The sequence below is a fragment of the Rhinolophus hipposideros genome, assembly GCF_964194185.1.
Source record: "Rhinolophus hipposideros genome assembly, chromosome: 9".
Lineage (NCBI taxonomy): Eukaryota > Metazoa > Chordata > Mammalia > Chiroptera > Rhinolophidae > Rhinolophus > Rhinolophus hipposideros.
In genome coordinates, this window is record NC_138055.1 from 30,302,266 (window position 1) to 30,321,874 (window position 19,609).

General features: G+C 34.6%; 1 protein-coding gene across 1 annotated transcript in view; it reads right to left on the bottom strand.

The window, feature by feature from the left end:
- Positions 1-19,609, bottom strand: part of SLC15A5 (solute carrier family 15 member 5) — a gene marked incomplete at both ends in the record, with an annotated part of 69,616 nt that overhangs the window by 38,646 nt on the left and 11,361 nt on the right. The window contains 4 exon segments of the mRNA XM_081058213.1: positions 3,432-3,500; positions 3,503-3,607; positions 7,663-7,893; positions 15,960-16,129. Coding sequence (XP_080914339.1) covers positions 3,432-3,500; positions 3,503-3,607; positions 7,663-7,893; positions 15,960-16,129 — 575 coding nt within the window.

Below are 19,609 nucleotides of genomic sequence, written 5' to 3' on the forward strand. Positions count from 1 at the left end.
CCAATTATGAAATATGGATAAATCACAATGATATCACTGATTCTAAAGTTTAGGTAATTAAGGTTAACTTTTAAATAGATAAATCCACTTCTATGTAACATGAGGGAAATACAGTTTTGAGAAAACACTCTGAGCACATGAAGCCTTCGCCTTTCACAGTTCTGGAAGACTTGGAGACTTTTTATAGTTGGTACTGTGATATACTTCTTGATTTCTTTAGGGATAAACTCAAGAGTGTCATATCTTGAATCATAAATCTCTCTTGTGTTGCACTGTTTGTGAACTAGTTAAGAAAAATACGTTTCTTTTTTCCTTTATTAAATTTTGAGTTTGACCAGCTGAGTGAGATTTCCTTGTGCGAATCTGCCTCTTGGCGTGTGCTGTGATTATCCATGTCAAACACTGTACATCATCAGTATCAGCACCATCTATCTCCTTAAACAGGGTGGTCCTTGGAAGGGAATGCCCGAATGTGGAGGGTGTGGGGGAGTCTAAGGAGTAACTGTTCATGGTGGTGACAAAGAATCTTTTCATTAACTTCAGAGCCTTATTGGAAGTAACGATTCCGAATTAATACTGATAATTTAACTTCAGTAATCTACCACTGTGTGTAACTGGTGAGTGGAATAATAATAATGATAATAATAATAATAATAATAATAAGCAATGGTCTTAGAATTAGGAAACATGAATTTAAATGGCACTATGTTTGAGATTTAATGGGATATGTATATGAAGGTGCCTATGGTTCAAATTAAGAACTCATAAATATTTGTTCATAATTTATATAGTTACATATCACTCACATTTTCAAGACACTCGAGTTCAAAGTGAAAGGAAATTTTCAGTTACATTCAGTTATGTAAATTATTACCAAAAAGTACTCTAAGTTTGTGCTAACATGTCCTGGTAAAATGTAGTTTTCCAAAATCCTAAGCAGAATGTGGGAAACTTAAGCAAAATCTAGTTAAAAAGATGCATATCATCATACTTTTTTATATTCCCATAGCAAAACATTATGCAAATAAAATGAACAAGTATGTAAATGAACAAATGAATGAAATCTGGTTTAGAAACAACTAAATTCAGTATTGTATACTCAGAGAACATAGCTCAGTTTTTTAAAATGAGTATAGTTTTTCCCTTTTGCTGCCCAACAAGTCTGTTACCAATATTGAAGGGGAATATTTAGTTCTTTAACATCAAACAATACATTAGATAATGCTGTCTAACTTTCCTCTATCCAGAAAAAAAATCATACCTTTCTTTAAGAATAGACATCATTTCAAATATGAAAGATTGGAGAATTGTCCAAGAGAAAGTGTCTTATATGTAAAATGAATTGAAGATTTTATATTCTCTGGAAGGATTTCTAATGGTGTTCTTTCAGCCATGTTGAATAGCATATTTTCCTAAAGTAGTACAATTTAAGGAATTTTTTGTAATTAAGTAATTTGGAAGCTCAGACTGGATTATTATGGTACTTACTGTACAAGACTGGAGAAGTTTTTGGCATTTTGCAATATAAATTTACTTCCCTTTTATCCTGCATTCATTCTGTTTTAATAATATGCTTACTGAGGGTATGTACAATGTCTTTTCTCTTGAGTTTTCAAATAATGCTGGACATTCACTAAGTACTGGTTTTGGGATTTCCACATTGGCAGACAAAAAAGCACTTTTTAAGATTTAAGTATTTTCAAAACCCTATTAATATTTATCGTTTTCCTAAACATATTACAATAAATAATGTCGGGATTACTGGCTTTAGAAATAAATCAAAAAAGATTATGTAGTAAAGGCCTCTATAACTGAAGATGACAAAATAAACTAGGGTGAGTTTAGTCACTTTGAGTTCTTCCCCAAAACAAATCTTCCCTGTGATGTGATCTGGAGTGATTGTGGCTTTGGTAAATGACAGGAAGCACACACACTAAAATGTAACTTCTATAAACAGATAAATAGCAAAACATATAATAATGGGTCACTAGAAGACTACATGGTCTCCACAGTTCTCTAAAAAGGAGGAATTAATAATAAGAATAGGTTCACGAAGGAAAGAGACTCTTCGAAATGCCTGCCCCTGACTATTTCAATGGAATCATTTCTCACCTAGATGATAAGACATCATGTTACCATTACATGATATTCCACAAGAGTTTCAAACTCCCTTTGCTTTCTGTTGATGCCCACCAAACAGTTAGACCCCTCCCTTGCAAATGATAATTCACTCAATACTCGCTAACATTTATAGAGCTTTCCCTCTATGTCAGGACTATATTCCAGGCACTGATGTCATCCTTAGTGATTCCAAAGGTCTTACAAAATGGAGGAACCCAAAGTTGTTTTAAGGTATGCCCCTCAATGAAAATAGCAAGTGGACTAGAAGAAAACAAATATTAGGTGGCTTTTCGAAGTCTCCCAATAGCACCTCAGTGGCAGAGCATAGGCTGAGATCCAGACCTCTGATTGGTAGAGTCAGCCTGGTTTTATTGTACCAGCACTGTCCTCTTGTTTCACATCAGTGCCCAAGGGGCCACGCTTGGTAGAGGACAGTGTGATCAGAATTCAGCTCCTTCTCTCCCATGTCAATCAGAGAAAAGTTATTTTATGGTTTATTAATTGTGTTCTGAGTAAGATGCTCTATTTTTTTTTTTTTACTAAAAAGTGAGTAAAAAAAGTGAGAGTAGACCTTTAATGTTTTTTTTTTTTTACTAAAAAGTGAGAGTAGAACTTTAATGTCCTCACCCTAACAACAACAACAGCAGCAACAACAACAAAATGGTAATTATGTAAGGTAAAGGATGTGTTAACCTTATGGCAGTAAACACTTCACAATATATATGTGTACCAAATCATCACATTATACACCTTAAAATTACATAATGTTAAATGTCAATTATATTTCAACAGAGCTAGAAAAAATGTTTGAAAATTATTGCTATGTACTTTACTATTTGAAGAAGTACTATAGTGGAGCTGTGAATCACAGTAATAATTTTAAATAAATTTTGCCAGTGGTTTAGAAATTGATGCCTCCCAAGTATAGCCTGGCATTATGTTTTAGGTTTGTTACCTGTGTTAATTTTTAAGAACATATTCAGTGTTGACTCAGGAGTAAGGACCACCTTCCTTGAAGAGGATAGGCCATTTGATGATACTGGAAGTTTCATCATGTCTTTATCTCAGGTGTATCTTCTGAGGAAGCATAAAGAATAGGAAGAAAATGGGACACTGATGTCTGCATAGAGATTTGAGAAGCTGGAGGTTATCACTCTCAAATTCACTGTCTTCCCAATTTGTCAAAATCAGACTTTTTTTGGAGCATATATTTAGGTTAGATGTTAGCAGAGTGGTTTTCTTTTTCTTTTCTTTTCTTTTATTTTTTTAAAGTTGCAACCAATTCACTTGAGATGGTAACTGGTACTTACTAATGCACGCTGACAGAAATAGTCCATCTCTCTTAGAGGGAAATAGGCAAGTGCTGAAATATTCCATCAAGGAGCCAGAATTAACAATGGCAGGATGCTGATGACATTCATTACTGCAATGGGCAGAAGAAACCCATCCAAATTCAGGTTGGATTTCATCATCTGCAGGTAATATCCTGAAGGAATCGGTATTTGAGGGGAAAAGGAATCATGCATTAAGACAGGAGTTTAATTTTGGTGAATATTTGGTGCTGCAGATGCCTTGTCCGTTGCATGTATTCTGTGACAGACAAGCTGGATGTTCCCTGGGTCTTCAAGGTCCCAATTGTGAGCTGACAAAGGGCAGTAGGAGCTCTATTTAGCCTACTGACAACACTATTGATTCTTTATGGAGGAATCTTTTGTCATCTAGTCTATCTTCTTAATTTTCCTGTGAAAAGTGGCCCTGATTTTGTGCTTAGGATGACACATAAAATATCAAATGACTTAAGCTTTGCATTTAACTTATTTTTGAACAATAATGTAAAAACCAGTGGAAAGTATTAAGGATGTCTGTTTTTCTCTGATGAAAATAAGTTTTAGGCTAGAATATATCCTTTAAAAAGCATCTGGTTTAGTGATGAGATTTTTTCTGAAGAAGAGGGGCCCATGGTGGAAACACGTTACTTGTTGGAGATCATCTTTATGGGCTTCCTGGATTGACCTCATTTATAACATGAGCCAAACAACATGAGAAAAAGGAGAGAAGACATATCTGTGTCTAAACTCTCCTTTTAATTAATTGCATTGCACTAGAGGACCAAAAAGAGAACTACATGAAAAAGGTTTGCATAATAAAGTAGCAGATAAGAAATGGAAAATAAAATATCCTCTGCCCCACCCCAAACCTTCAATGTTGTGTTAGAATTTCTTCGTTTTTAAAATAACCTCAATACTCGAAGCCTAACTTAGAGCCTCTTCATGCATTCCAAACCTCTTGTTAGGTTATAACATCAGAACTAAAGCACATCGTCACCGGAAAGAGGACCTCTCCTCACTTTTCTAGTTTATGAACTTTGTGGAAACGATCACATCTTTATCATAATCATTATTAGCAGCACAGAGTTTTTCTTTAATTCCCAGTGGCACACAAGCTCCTAAGTGTCTTAGAGAGAAAGTCAACCCGAGCCTTGCCTTTGAGGAATGAACTCTCCAGTTTTTCTTTCAGTATATGCACTAACCACATTAGGATTCCTGCCTTCCCACCATGCCGGAACAGCAGCCTTGCTCAAACATCCAGAGGGTAACTTCTTGTTTAAAACCTTCACTAACCTCTTCTGTATCATCAATTGTGTAATCTGAGAGGGTGTAGGAGAAGCAGAGTCATAAGTCAGTACAGCTGTTAATGAGACCACCAATTGTAAAACGAGCCTAGTGCTGTGTTAACCGCTTAAACCCAGGAATGAACCACATTTTCACTGAGGTGTTTTTTCCTATCTCTATAAAATATGTCTTGGTAATAATTGATCTCCAATCTTTAATTTGACTCTTGGCATTGTAAACTAGGATTGTTTTGGTTGGGTACAGATGGAGGTAGCGAAGGGAACATTAGCTAGTTCTGCCCTAGTTCAATAAAATTAAGCATGTATCACCCAATCAAAGGAGAATGAATAATGTTTTTTCAAAAAAGTGCTGGCAGCAGAACTACTATAAGACTGAAAGGCTCCCAGCACAACTTGGAAGTTTCTGTTACTGATTTCAAATGAGAATTATTGTTAATAGGAATAAAGTTATTATCGGCATGAATCACAGACACGGAAACCTGTTAACTTAATAATGTGGCAAATGTACTATTAATCTTTAGTGAAGCAATATTAATATATTGCCTAATCTAAGAAAAGGCTCCACTGTCTTGAAAGCTTGAAATCATTTCTGCTTCTGCCTCAAGTTCTGAAATCATCCCCTTTTAAAATTTTAAATACTTTTATTTCACACAAGCCTCTGAGTATTCAGAAATAATTGCTGTCAATAGAGATTCATTTTCACCTTTGAATGACCAGTAATGTCAAATGGCAACATCATTGGCCTTAATATCAACATATTTTAAATGTATGTCTTGGAACTGAAGGTCAGTAATGGCTATTAAATTTAAAATATAGAATTCTATGATATTTCATTCTTGGTACTTTGATTGCCTTTATACCAGTGATTATTTCATCTGGAGGCAAAAATTTAATTCCAGCTTATCCCAATGGAAGTTTTCTTTGTCTCCCTTGAGAAGTACATTTTTCACCATTTCCTTTAAAGTTTCTGGCAAACATGACTGTATATAATTTTGGAATCTATGTAGTCTGTATCAGGATTTTTAATCCGGCTGCAAGAGAGGCATTGTGGGCAATTGCAAAGTATGGGTGTTGATGCCAGCCCTGAGTTGGGATGGCTGCTCTGCCATATACTATTATTAGCAGGGTGATCGCCAGCAAGTACAAGTCATTTAATATCTCTGAGGCTAAGTTTTAGGATGATAATAGCCATGTAGACTTACTGTAGAGATTAAATTAGATACTGTGAAGTCATTTTTTGAAAGCTAGGACATATAGAAGTGATCGATAAGGATTAATTTTTGTTCTTTGCAATAAATTGGGCATCTAGATTTAGTAAGATGCATAAAAATCAGTTTATCAGAAATTATTGTAATTTATGTCAAATTAAAAAATATATGACATTTTTCAGAGAAGGTTCAGTCAAAAGAAATATAAGATGTCACTGCATTATAAAGACAAAGAATCAGTAATTTGTGCTTATTTGCACAGAAGATTCAAGGCTAGCTATGGACCACTTAGTAATTTTGTACTTATTATTAATTTGTTCATTCTAAGATGTTTTTAGGATATTAATTATATATGTGGGTAATATTTTTATGTTTTTGTGCCAGATATTATTGTGGAGTCAGGAGGAAGGTTGAATCTGCTAAATCAGCCTAGCTTTCCTGCCTTATTTAGAGCAAAGGTCAGCAAACTTCTCTGTAAAGGACCAGATAGAAAATATTTCCATGTATGGATGCTATTGTAACTACTCAGTTCTTCTGTTTTCATGTATAAGTAGATACAGTATGACAAACAAGTAAGAGTGGCTGTGTGCCAATAAAACTTTATGGACACCAAATTTTGAACTTCATATAATTTTCATGAGCCACAAAATTGCTTGTCTTTTGATTTTTTTCAACTATATAAAAGTGTAAAAACCTTCTTACTTTGCAGGACATACAAAAAAAGGCAGTGGGCTAGGTTTGGCCTGTGGGCTGTAATTTGCTGACTCCAGGTTTAGAGAAGCAAACATTCTACTAGAATCCAAAGGCAGATTCTGCTTTTCCTTTCACTACTGTTAACTGTGTGACCTACCCTTACCCTCTAAAATCACTTAATTTTTCTGAGCCTCATGTCCTCTTCAACAAATTAAGTAGTGAGTAAGTTAATCTCTAAGTTTCTTTTCAGCTCTTTTGTTCTATGATATATCAATACAACTTACTCGTTAGCCATCTAAACTCTAAATTGGGGGATAACAACGAGGATAATACCAAATTTCTTCAAAGACTGTTATAATCATTTGATATATGAAGAATATATGAAGAAATTATATTTCTTAATAAGTAAGTTAGTCTTTGAGCATTATCACATTAAAATTTTTTTTAAATCACATATATTTATAAAGCATACTTTGGACTTGGTGTTTTTTCTCTGATTTCTCTATAGCATAAGGAATGATTCACCAAGGAACTAAGAGTGGGTGGGGAGAGAGTCACTTGCTCATTAGTACTTATACTCAAGAGTACTGTGGAGGTGATCCTCAAATCAATCAATTTAGCTACATGTTAGTACCAGTTTTGAAAGGCTTATTGAAGAAGGAAGGCAAAGCCTTTGGCGATACAGAGGTTGGGTAATCGCTCATCGATCTCATATTTTCATGGGCTACTTTTATGCCTTATAACTATGCACTCTAAAGTATTATCTGCACCTACTGACAGACATTCATAGTTCTACAGGAGAAACAGCATACCCAGATTCTCCTGAGGTTTGCCTCTGCCTGACCCAACTTAGCTCTTGAAATTCGAGCCTGTAATGATTAGAAGCATTTATAGAATAACTGCCTGATGAAACGTTTGGGAAGAGCTTTTGTTGGGATGAAAATAAGTATTTACTTATAATGTTCAGATGCAATTATTTTATTATTGTTGGGGGGTAGTATTAATTACCCTTCCTTACCTGCATAATGCACATTTTGTAAAGGAGCTGAAAAATGAAAAGAGGGAGAAGGGTCAAGAAAAATTTTGTGTCTTCCACTTGGAGCTCACTGTAGTTGCCACCATTTTTTTCCTTGGCCTGGTCTAACCAGCTTGTCACATCTCCACGAAGATGGCAATATTGCAGACAGCATGTTTTCAGTGCATTAACAAACACTCCAAAAGTTGTGAGGAGGGTGCAACCTGCAAGTAATTGAAAATATTAGGTATTAGTAAAGGAATTGCTCTTCAGTTTTCCAAGATGTCAATCAGGAAGACGACAATTATAAGGATGAAGGACAGTAAAGTGACTGAGAATGTTTTAGCACCCAAGGCGTTGAATTCAAAGGAACAAGCTCTGACAAGAGTTCTGGCCTCCTGGTGACCAGCCCAAGGTGGTGCCTGACAGCTGATAGAAAAAATGAAAAAGGTAAGATCAAGAGGAACTATTAAAAAGGGAAGAAAGAAGACAAAACACCAAAGTAAAAATTATAAAATCTCTCAGAAGTCTCTAACTTTTACTCATTAATGAATAAGACAACCTGAACTTTCCTTTACAGCTTTGACACAAAGAACTTGTCCTGTTTTTTAATATAAAATGTTATATAAATAATCTTCACTTTACTTGTCATGTAGAGGGTGGTTTCTTATTTTGACATGGTGATGAAGGGAAATGTGTTCTCTGCTTTGACTTTATCCATGAATTACAGACATAAACTTTGAACTCTCCAGAAGACTTTATACATGTTGATAGTGTCACTAAAAGTTCAGATTGCATTAGTTGGTTTTTGACTTTTCCAGTAGTTTCCTCTGGGTTTACATGGCTGTCACTTTAGCATCAGAAGCATTTTATTGCTGTAGATGTTTGCAGTCACTTACTGCTAATGATTTACAAAGTCATTGTTGCTTATTTTATGATCTTTCAGATTCCAGCTTTTCTTTGATTCCATTAGGACTCCCTGATACAGTGACAGATAAGAGACCCCTGTTTTGTTAGCAGTTCAGTTGTACCATCATGATTGTTACAATTTTTTTATAGAACCCCTTTGACCAGATAATCCTTCCACAAATTACATAGACACTAAACCCTAGTTTCAGGATAAATGGTAAAATAAATGTGAAAATCTTTTTGAGTTTCTTTAAAGAAACTCTAAAGAAACTCAAAGTATAGTTTGGTCATCATTTGATTATGTTCAAGTTTCCTATAAAATTCAAGATGAAATGCATTCTAAACAAGTTCATTTAAATGCCACAGAATTTTGGATTTTATATTGAAATAAAGAATATTTATTAATCTTTCTTTTTATGGTTATAGAGTGATTATATTGATTTGATCTGGTCTTTCCTTTAAGTGTTGTAAGAGACCTATTATGTCATTCTTTGATTAATTGAGGAAGCTGGGGGCCTAGTAATTGGATATGGAGCCTTTCACCTCTAAGTCACTGAATCAAATCCAGCCCAAATTGGTAGTGACCAAGAATGATTACAGCAGTGGCTTTTTGGTGGCCTCTGTGAAGTGTGTAGAGGTCAGGTGGAAGTACGTTAGGATAATTGCTGACAGGAGATGGGCTCATATCTACAGTAACTATTGCCTCTTTTTAGTCACTATTTCCAGACACAAATAAGAGGCCCAGGGACTGAGAAGGCCCAGGGGATAGAAACACCTATGAGTGACCAAGGTTTGTGTCTCTTAGGAAAGAAGTAATAGGAGCATCTCCTTATTATTGCAGGAAGAACTGCTCTATTATGAGACTTTCCTAGCTATTTCAATTAGTTTACTTAAGGTTTTAGTAAGATGAGAACTGAGAATGTCTTGATGAACAGCCTAGAGACCAAATTTGAACAGGTCTGGGCTAGGAGGCTTAACTTTCTGACATTTCCTTATTATCTTGTCTCTGTTGCTCATCAACCTGTTCTCTGCTCAACTCTTGCAAAACATTGCTATATAGGTTATTACTGGCATTGATCCAGCTTACTCTATGCTTTCAAAAAGGCTTTATTATTAACAGATAGCTATTTCCAGGATGGAATACTATTTCTAAAGATATTCCCCTCAATTTTCTGTCTATGTTTCAAATTAAGGGATTTTATTGAATATGACGTTTTAAACTCATTATTCTTTTTTTTTTTTGTATAAACAAATCACTGTTTGTTGCAGGATAAATTTGGATCTGTTCTTATACATGATAAATTGATACCTGCAATTTTATTAAACAGTTAAATATCACTATCATATTATTTCTGAAGGTTAGATTAATGCATCTTAAATTAGCGGGGTTAACAGACAAGTTTTTTTTTTTTTTTTTAATTTCTCAGCTATCATGGTCAATACATTTGTGAAATACAATAAAAATGAAATTCCAAAAGAATAAAATAAGAAACAAAAACATATAAAATATAAGTCCTGATTTTTTTATTATTAGATTCAACGGATATAAAATATAACTTTCCATAAGTACTTTTACATGTTTTCTTTCTGTGTCTGTATTTATTTTACTGCATACCTGTAATAAACAGCTTATTGACCAAAGCTGCTCCATGGATTAGGCTTTGAGTATCACTGGCTTAAAACCAACAAACACTTCGAAAAATAAATTTATTTAAACAAGTAAAATTGTACCTGATGTGGGATATGAAGCAACAAAAACAAAATGGTTAAGAACAAAAAAATGGATAAGCATGAAGGAGGTCTAAAGTTTTAGCTAGCACTGTGAGTACACATAATTGATGCTAAACCAATGTTTCTAGTCCTTGAGAATATAGCAATAAACGTGACCTACAAATCCCTGAGTTTTCTTTCTGGTGGGGGTCACACTAAACAAGCAAGAAAATATTAGGCAAATTCAATGATGAAAATAAAATGGACTGATAAAATAGAGACCCATGGTAGGGTTTGGTGTAGAGGAGACTTAAAAAGTTGAAATTTGAACTGAGGATTGAATAGGCAAAGAGATCCGGAGGAAGCATATGCCAGGCATGTCATGAGGTAGAAATGAGCTAGGAGACGTTCGGGAATAGTAAAGGCCAATGGGGCAGTAGCTCAGTTAGTGAGAAGAAGATTGGAAGGCCATGAGGTTCAAGAGTTGTTCAGGGGTCAGACTTCACAGGGCAAAGGAAGGAACTTGGATGTTGTCCTCAGTGTTATGGGAGACTGTTAAGTTTTGTAGAGAGTAGCGATATATGCTGTATAATTTAAAAAATATTCTCTGAGCTCTGGTAGCTGTATGGATACTGGATTTTAGGGAACAAGAGAGGAAGCTGGAAGACAGGCAAGTAGTGGTGACTTGTACTTAGTAGTAGCAACGAAGAGAAGTGAATAGGATGGGACTTGTTTTTGAACAATCAGTAGGATTTTCTGATGTGGGGAGGGGTTGAAGAAATGAGAAGATTGGGGATGACTACTTTTGTTTCCCTTAAATAACTGGTTATTGTTGACTTACATTGATATGGAAAGTCAAGAAAGGGGTCAGTTTGCAATTGGAAGAATCAAAAATTGAGTTTTGGTCAGGTTAAGTTTGAGACCGGTATTAGATAACCAAGTCAAAACGTTGAATAGGAAGTTGGATATATGAGAGGTAAGGAGAGAGGTCACTACTGTGTTTCCCCGAAAATAAGACCTAGCTAGACAAACTAATGCGTCTTTTGGAGCAAAAATTAATATAAGACCCGGTATTATATTATATTATATTATATTATATTATATTATATTATATTATATTATATTACATTACATTACATTAAATTATACACGGTCTTATAGTAAAATAAGATCGGGTCTTATATTGATTTTTGCTCCAAAAGACACATTAGAGATGATTGTTCAGCTAGGTGTTATTTTCGGGGAAACATGGTATGAAATCGAGTGCTTGGTGTATAATTGGCATTAAAAACTGTGGAACTAGAGATTACTTAAGGAAAGAGGGTGGGAAGGGAAGAGCCAGGGTCCCTGGAATGAATCCTAGGGCTCTGTATCAATTAAGAGGAGAAAACTTAGCCAAGGTGATGGAAGAAGAGTGGACAGTGTGCTAGATGGGTTGTAAGTCAGAGGGAAGAAGTAATAAACCTAAATTGATCAGCTGGGCTGAGAGGAAGCCAAGAAGCTAGTTAGAGAAGGCAGGAAAGGAACAGTACAGTGATCTCCCTGTCCCATCAAACCGCAGTTATCACTGAATGTTAGGAAGGATATCTTGTTGAAAACTACACCTATACATCACGCCACCTCCTCGGATTAATCCTTTAAACTTAATAGAAAATTTGTGCCTTCTATACAAATAATTTGGGGTGTCATGTAGACTCAGCCTTTAAAAGAATCCATTGTCATTATAATTCTCAAATTGCTTTTCTGCACGAGGAGCAGAAATGGGAAGTTGGAAAAAAAAACAAAACTGGAATGACAATGCAACTGAGACTTCAAATTCCGGTTTAAATGTGCAAACACACCAGGTGTGTACATTTTAAAATACAACAGAGGAGCTACTTAAAATTTTTTATTGCAAAACTTAAAGCCTGTCACCATTACTATTTAAAAAAAGAAACTTTGGAAAGCGATTTTCCATTCTTTGTACCTTTAAGTCCTTGGCTCTGATGCTCTGCTCCTCTGACCTTGATCTAATCATGAATATCTATGCTACTTAATTATAATAAAAAAGCCTACATTGCACTCTAGATGGTAGATGCACATTTTTTTCTTCTTTGGTCACCTGCCAGTTCTCAAAATTATAGCAGTGGGAAAAAATGCAAATGAAGGCCGTGCTTGACAGCTAAACATAATGGAATGCATGGTCCACATTTGAAAAGTTACCTTAAAATAAAAGGTAGCATATAAAAAATCATTTCTTTAAGGTCACCTATGGCTTTGAATTACAGCTTGGAGGAATTTCCAATTTAGTCATCAGAGAGGAAGGAGCCAAAATAAAGATTATATACTTTGCTAGAGGGAAGACAGAGTTTTACTTCATCAAGTTGGGTGATCTTAATAACTTGGAAATAGAAACAGAACAAAATAAAAACAAAAACAAAAACAACTCCAAAATACTCATTTTATAAAGTATTACGTAAAGTAAACCACCAGAGGACATTTTCTATTATAATTTTATTTGCAGCTAGTAAATTTGTTTTGTTTGTAAATGTCCAAAGAAAGGTTACCTTATCATATGTTAAAAAATGTAACATATGGACTACTACTAACTGTAGTAGTTGCATTTTCATTCCAGTTTTAAAAATGTAACTATGGACTACTATAATAGGGTTGACAATACACAAAGTTGATTACATAGATAACTTAAAAATCATATTTATTCAGATGAATATATTTTCAAATAGGAGATTGGGAAACAAATGAATGGATGCTAAATAGTTATTTGGAAAATATGAATCTAAAAAATTATATATATGTGTATATATATATATATATATATATTCATAAAAAACAGAATTATTTGATAATTACACACTCCAAAAAATGTCAGTGATCTTTCAATAAAAGTTTATACTTTACATTTTCTTCTTTTTTGCTATTCAGGGATGACAGAAAGGTTCTCTAAAAATTGAAGGAAAAAGTCCACAATCCCGTAGAAAAAAATGGACTAGATATATGAACAGGTAGATCACTGAAAACAAAACAAAACAAAACTCAAATTACTCCACAGCAATGAAAAGATGTTCAACTTCTCTCAAAATAAGAGAAATATCAAATAATACTTAAGTGAGATATCATTTCCCTCCCTCAAATTGGCAAAAATCAAAAGTTTGACGATGTACGATGTTGGAGAGACTATGTGGGAATAATCATTCTTATACAATTTTGGGAAAAACATACAACATGTTCCAACAACTATAGAAGGGAATTTGGCAATATGTAGCAAAATTATCTATGGATTTACTTTTTGATTTAGCAAACTTGTAGGATCTATCCTAAAGATATGCTGGGGGATAATGTAAAGAGAGATATACACCAAGCTATTCATTAGAACCTACTTAACAGCAAAAGTAAAGAAACAACCCAAATGTGCATCAACATAAGACTGGTAAAATAAACAATGGTTTACCATACAGTGGAGTACTATGCAGCTATAAAAAGGAATGGGGCATATTTTTGTAAACAGTTATGAAGCAACCACTAGGTTATGTTAAATTGAAAAAAGCGAGTGAGAAAAGTGTGAATAATATGCTACTGCTTATATAAGAAGGGGGAATACATATACATACACAGAGACACACACACACATATACAATTTTAATATTTCTGTAAATTAAAAAAATGAATGTTAATTTTTTAAAATAGGTAAATTGACAGCTAATGGAATAGGAGGGGATGTAGGAATACATAGACCTTGTTTTGGACATAAATTTTACATGATTTAAAACAAATTAAAAATTTTAAAATGCCTGGAAGTATAAAGAAAAATGGAACTAATGCACTTAATTATACACATAAATTTAGTGGTATAACCAAAGAGAAACTATACCAATTGACTTTAAACCATAATAATTTTAGTGGACATTCCCAGGGTTTATGACGTTAAAAAAAAAAAAAAAACTGCAAGAAGAATCTTAACACTCTTTCCAACAATCATGTTGTTGGTGGTAGTGTTAATCTAAGATTACTGAGTGTGTCTTTTGAAATGAAGCAAATATGCAAATCCACTGCTGTCATTGAGAACTGGGATTTTTGGCATGGGAAGAAGTAGAAGATCTGAGTTTAATAAGGTTAAGTAAAAATCCTGTAGCACTGGTTTTGATTAGGGTATTAGTATAATCCAAAATGTATGTTATCTTAGAAAGAAGAAAAAGAACATTTTCTAGCTTTGTGCACTGAAAGACTAGCAACCGTGATAGACTCAGGAGCAGTGAGCATCCCTAGTGCTAAGATTGTAGTGTCTACATTCCTTTATATACAAAAAGGAAACACAGTTTTTGGAGAAAGAGATGGTTCAAAGTTCAAGGAAGGAAATGATGACCGTACACTATCTTATCATAGCCGAAAGCCAGGGAGCAACCCAAAACAATAGAGGCTTGTCTGAAGAACACAGACACTAAAGTGGAGAGGACATCACGGCCCAAATACAGAACACTGTGAGCATCAGTAATTGGAGTGGACAGAAACACGTTGAAATTCTTATGTCCATGAATTAATAATAATAAAGAAAACTAATAGGTCATCTTTGGAAGATAATGAAGCTCAACGTATTAAATCCAAAATCTAAAAATGGGGAAATAATTAGACATTTATTTTTTTTCTTACATAATCTGTACCTCTGTGTAATTAAGTAGTTGTTGAGGAATTATTTCAGCTAATAAGAGAGAAAGAAATATAGAACATCACCATCCTGCAGCTCCCAATAAAGTCATGGATTTAGGCAAAAATCACCAGTGGGTGCTGACACTGCAAAAACAGAGTAATCAGACTTTATGTCTCTTCATTGAAACACATAACATCATCTATGAAGGAATTCCCCCTGACCAAAAAATCTGAATTTGGTTAAGTACCTAGGTTTGTTAGACGATTTACAGGAAATAAAGAGAAAAACCTGTTGGATCACACCAGGTGGATCTAATCAGCAAAATCCAGACTATTGCAAATGTTCTATGAAAAATTGAAAAGAGAGACAGAAATGAAGGGGGAATATATATGATTTAAGAGATACATCTCCCATTTGGAATATATGGGCCTTATTTGGATTTGATTTGAATAAAGCATAAAACAAAACAAAACAAAAAAATTTTTTAAGGGAAACAATTAGATTTTAACAGTGACCAAGTATTTGATGATGTTAAGAAATTCTGTGTGTGTATGTGTGTGTGTGTGTGAGGTAATGACATTGTGATTATGTGTTTTAAAGTGTATATATATATAAACATGTATATAACATATATAACATGAACGTAATACACACGCACACAAATGAAATGCTATAATATTCAGTTTTTGCTTCAAAATTACCATGGGGGATGGGAAAAAGTGAGTAGAGATAAGTTCTTAATTGCTGAAGCTGAGAGCTATAGATAGATGGGTTTCATATATGATTTTTTTCTCTTTTTGTTTATGTTTGAAATATTCCATTATTAAAACTTTTTTCTAACAAGGGAAAACTAAAAGAAGATAGAGATTATTGATATTCTTGCAGACTCTGTTGCTCCCGAGTGTAATAACTAGCAGCATCTACAAATTCTATGAGTTGAAAGAGAAGTTATAAGGAATCAAGGAGGAAGGAGCTGTGTCAAGAAAGCCAGAAAACCCCCAAAATTAACGTAACATGTGATTTACTTACATTTTTCAGGCTGATAAGTCAGGTTATAATGCATCATATGAAGAGTTATCAGAGCCGTAAGTGTAGACATAAAACAAACAAGTAAAACCAGGGCCCACGACTCCAGGTGCTGAACGTATGCTATTCCCAACAAGACAACAGTTGCATTTAGGTTCATGATCCAACAAAACCTGAGGTACACAGAGAGACAAAAATAAAAGTACCATTGAGTTATTTCAGATAACAATTGCTAATTTTAATGCTTTTACATAAATGTAAGTTATAAAATAGTGGCACGTGAGCTGAACTACACTTTGCAAATATTGTTTATTAGATTTCTAAATAAGTTTATACTTACCAGCTATGTCTTACCAGTTCCATTATCTTCGTTTCATTCCTATTTAGAGAAGATGTAGAGAGAGTGTGTTCTCTTTTACCTAAAGCAGACGTTGACAAATATTGTCCTTGCAGGGCCTGGCAGTAAATAGTTTAGGCTTGCAGGCTATGTGGTCTCAGCCACAGACAACTGAATACAGCTAATGAACCTGGAAAGTTTACACGGTTAAGGAAATGAATCTTCTTATTTATTCCACTTTTCAAAGTAGGGGAAAACTCAGGAATACTCAGGTTATACCGAGACCATGCATTAAATCAAAGAAATAAGTGTCATTTGAATAAAACTTTCAGTGTCTTCTCCTTGTGTATTACAAATAAGTACCTATCTCAGTAGTGTGATGTGCAAGTTCTGGGAAAATAAGCTCTACCTCCCAGCCTTTCATCGGGTCTAAATCCTGCTGCTAGAATCCCGTTGCAGAGGAGGGTGTCTTCATAGTAACTTAAAAAAGGTGTTGAAGTAAAATTAAATATGATAAAATGTACCCATTAAAATATATAGTTTTATGAGTTTTGGTAAATGTTTCAGTTATGCAAACACTAATAAATCTAAGTTTTAGAACACAGTGTCACTAAAATTTAAAGTGATTAGATCAGGCCCACCCAGGATAATCTCCCCTTTGATTAACTCAAAAGTAACTGATTAGACCTTGATTACATTGCAAAATACCTTTACCTTTGCCATATAACATAACAAAATCAGTGGGTGATATCCTGTCATCTTGCCACATTCTGTTGGGCAGAGTCAGATCACAGATTATTCCCACACTCAGGGGTCACATTGGAGGTCATCCTATGGCATTTCCTGCACATCGTTTAACTGAAGGAGAGAGCAAATGAGAATATGGAATTAGATGGTTAATTAATTAAAGACCAGCCTCCTTTCCCCACCTCATTCCACTTGCTGACTGGGGGTGGAGTCTTGGCTCCCTGCTGTGCCCAGCTGACAGTACCCAGGACAATGGGTTAGAGCACTGTCAATTTCTGCTGGGCAGGGAACAGAAGACCAGCTCCTCGGGTGGCCCTCCCAACACTGTTCAGGATGTGGTAGTAGAGTGTCCCTGGCCTGCTTCTGCTCAAGAGTGTGTATGTGTGTTGGGGGGGGTGCGTGTGTAAAATATTAGTTTCCTGTTTGCTGCTGAAACTATGGAGCCAATGTGGGGGAGGGGCAGTTTTTCAATAGTGTTTGAAGTGGGGCAGGTATTGTCAACAAGTTATTTATTTATTTATTTATTTAGCAGTTTTATGGTTTAAATTTTATGTAAGGTCAATAATCCACTTTGAATTAATTTTTCAGTAGGATGTTATGGGTAATTTTTTTCTATGTGATATATAGTTATTTCAGCACAATTTATTAAAAAGATGATCTTTTCCCATTGAATTTTTTGGGCATTTTGGTTGAAAATCAATTGACCATATAAATGTGATTCTTTTTTCTGATTCTTTATTCTGTTCCACTAATCTATCCTTATGCCAATATCTTACTGTCTTTATTGCTATTGCTTTTTTTTCTTTTTTAAAGCAGCTTTCTCGAGAAGTAACTGGCATACAATTAACTGCATGTATTTAAAGTGTGCAATTTGATAAGTTTTGAGTATGCGTGCACCCATGAATGATCACCCCATTCGGGATAATGTACATAGCATTACTCCAAAATTTTTCTTTATGCCCTTGGTAATCCCTCCTTCCTGACACCCCCTTCCCATCTCCAGGCAACCACTGATCTTTTTTCGGTCACTTAGATTAATTTTCAATTGATAGACTTTTTTTTAAAATGTAATTTTCAAGTGTGTACTCTTTTTATTTGGCTTCTTTCACTTAGCATAGTTATTTTGAGATCCATGCTGTGTTTATCAGTAGTTGATTCTTTTTTATTGCCAAGGAGTATTCCTTTATATAAACACACCACAATTTGTTTATCCGTTTATCTGTTGATGGACATTTTTCTCAGCTTGTGGCTATTACAAATAATGCTGTTATGAACATTCATGTATAAGTCTCTGTATAGACATACACTTCCATTTGTCTTGGGTAAAAACTTAGGAGTGAAATGGCAGGGTGATATAGTAGATGTGTATTTAACATCTTAAGAAATTTCCAAATGATTTTCAAGCAGTTTTAACATTTTACATTACCACCACCTGTATATGAGAATTCTAATCTCTCCACATCTTGGGCAACATTTGGTATGATCAGTCTTTAATTTTAGCTATTTTAGTAGATACGTTGTTTTATTTTTGCATTTCCCTAATTACTAATGATACGGAGCATCTTTTCATGTGCTTTCGGCCATCTGTATGTCTTCTCTAGTGAAATTTCTGTTCGAATCTTTTGCCCATTTTAAAAAATGGAGTTGTTTATTTTCTTATTGTTGAGTTTTAAAAGTTCTTTATATATTCTAGATACAAGCCCTTTATCAAATATGTAATTTGCAAATATTTTCTCTCAGTCTGTGGCTTGTGTTTTTATTCCTTTAACAGTGTCTTTTGAAGAGCAGAGATTCTTAATTTTTATTAAATCCAATTATCAATTTTTGTCTTTTACAGTTTTTAGTGTTGAATCTCAGAAATCTTTGCCTAACCCAAGTCACAAAGTGTTCCCCCTCTTTTTCAGAGAAAAAAATCTAAGCATTGGAGAACTGAGCTGACTGATTCAAAATCTTACAGCTCTGTTTTTGCACAGCCATGAGTACTAGCTGCCATTCTGGTACAGCCTCTAAGCACAGGCTAACTGGGCTAGGTGTCCTTTTTATACTGCTTTCCAGGTCTTTCCAGTTATAGACTTCATGACACCACCATTTCCTCATTAATCCAGGCTTTAACATTTGAAAATACCTTTCACTCATGTCTCTTACCATGTTTTCTATATCATTAATTATGAATATTGTACTTTCTCTTTAGAATGGTGGTCAAAAGATATACGTTTGAATCACAACTCAATTACGTGATCTGTGATTTTAGGCTCTGGAATTCTGGGTCTTTATCTTTAAAATAGGGATCATACCATCTGGACAGGATTTTGGTAAAGATTGAAAGAAGAACACAGACTGTAGCTGTACAGTGCCAAACAAATGTTTACTGTCCTTCATTTTTCTCCCTTTTTGATTTCAGGTACAAAATGTGCAGTGAAGTTGGAGCATTGTGAGCCAGGGATAGTGTTAGAGGAGAAGGCCAAGCAGCTCAGTGTGATCCAGATAGTTTAGGTCCTTGAAGTCCATAGCAGGGAATTTGAGTTTTATTTAGAGCACATTGGGACACCATTAGAAGGGAATTGAACAG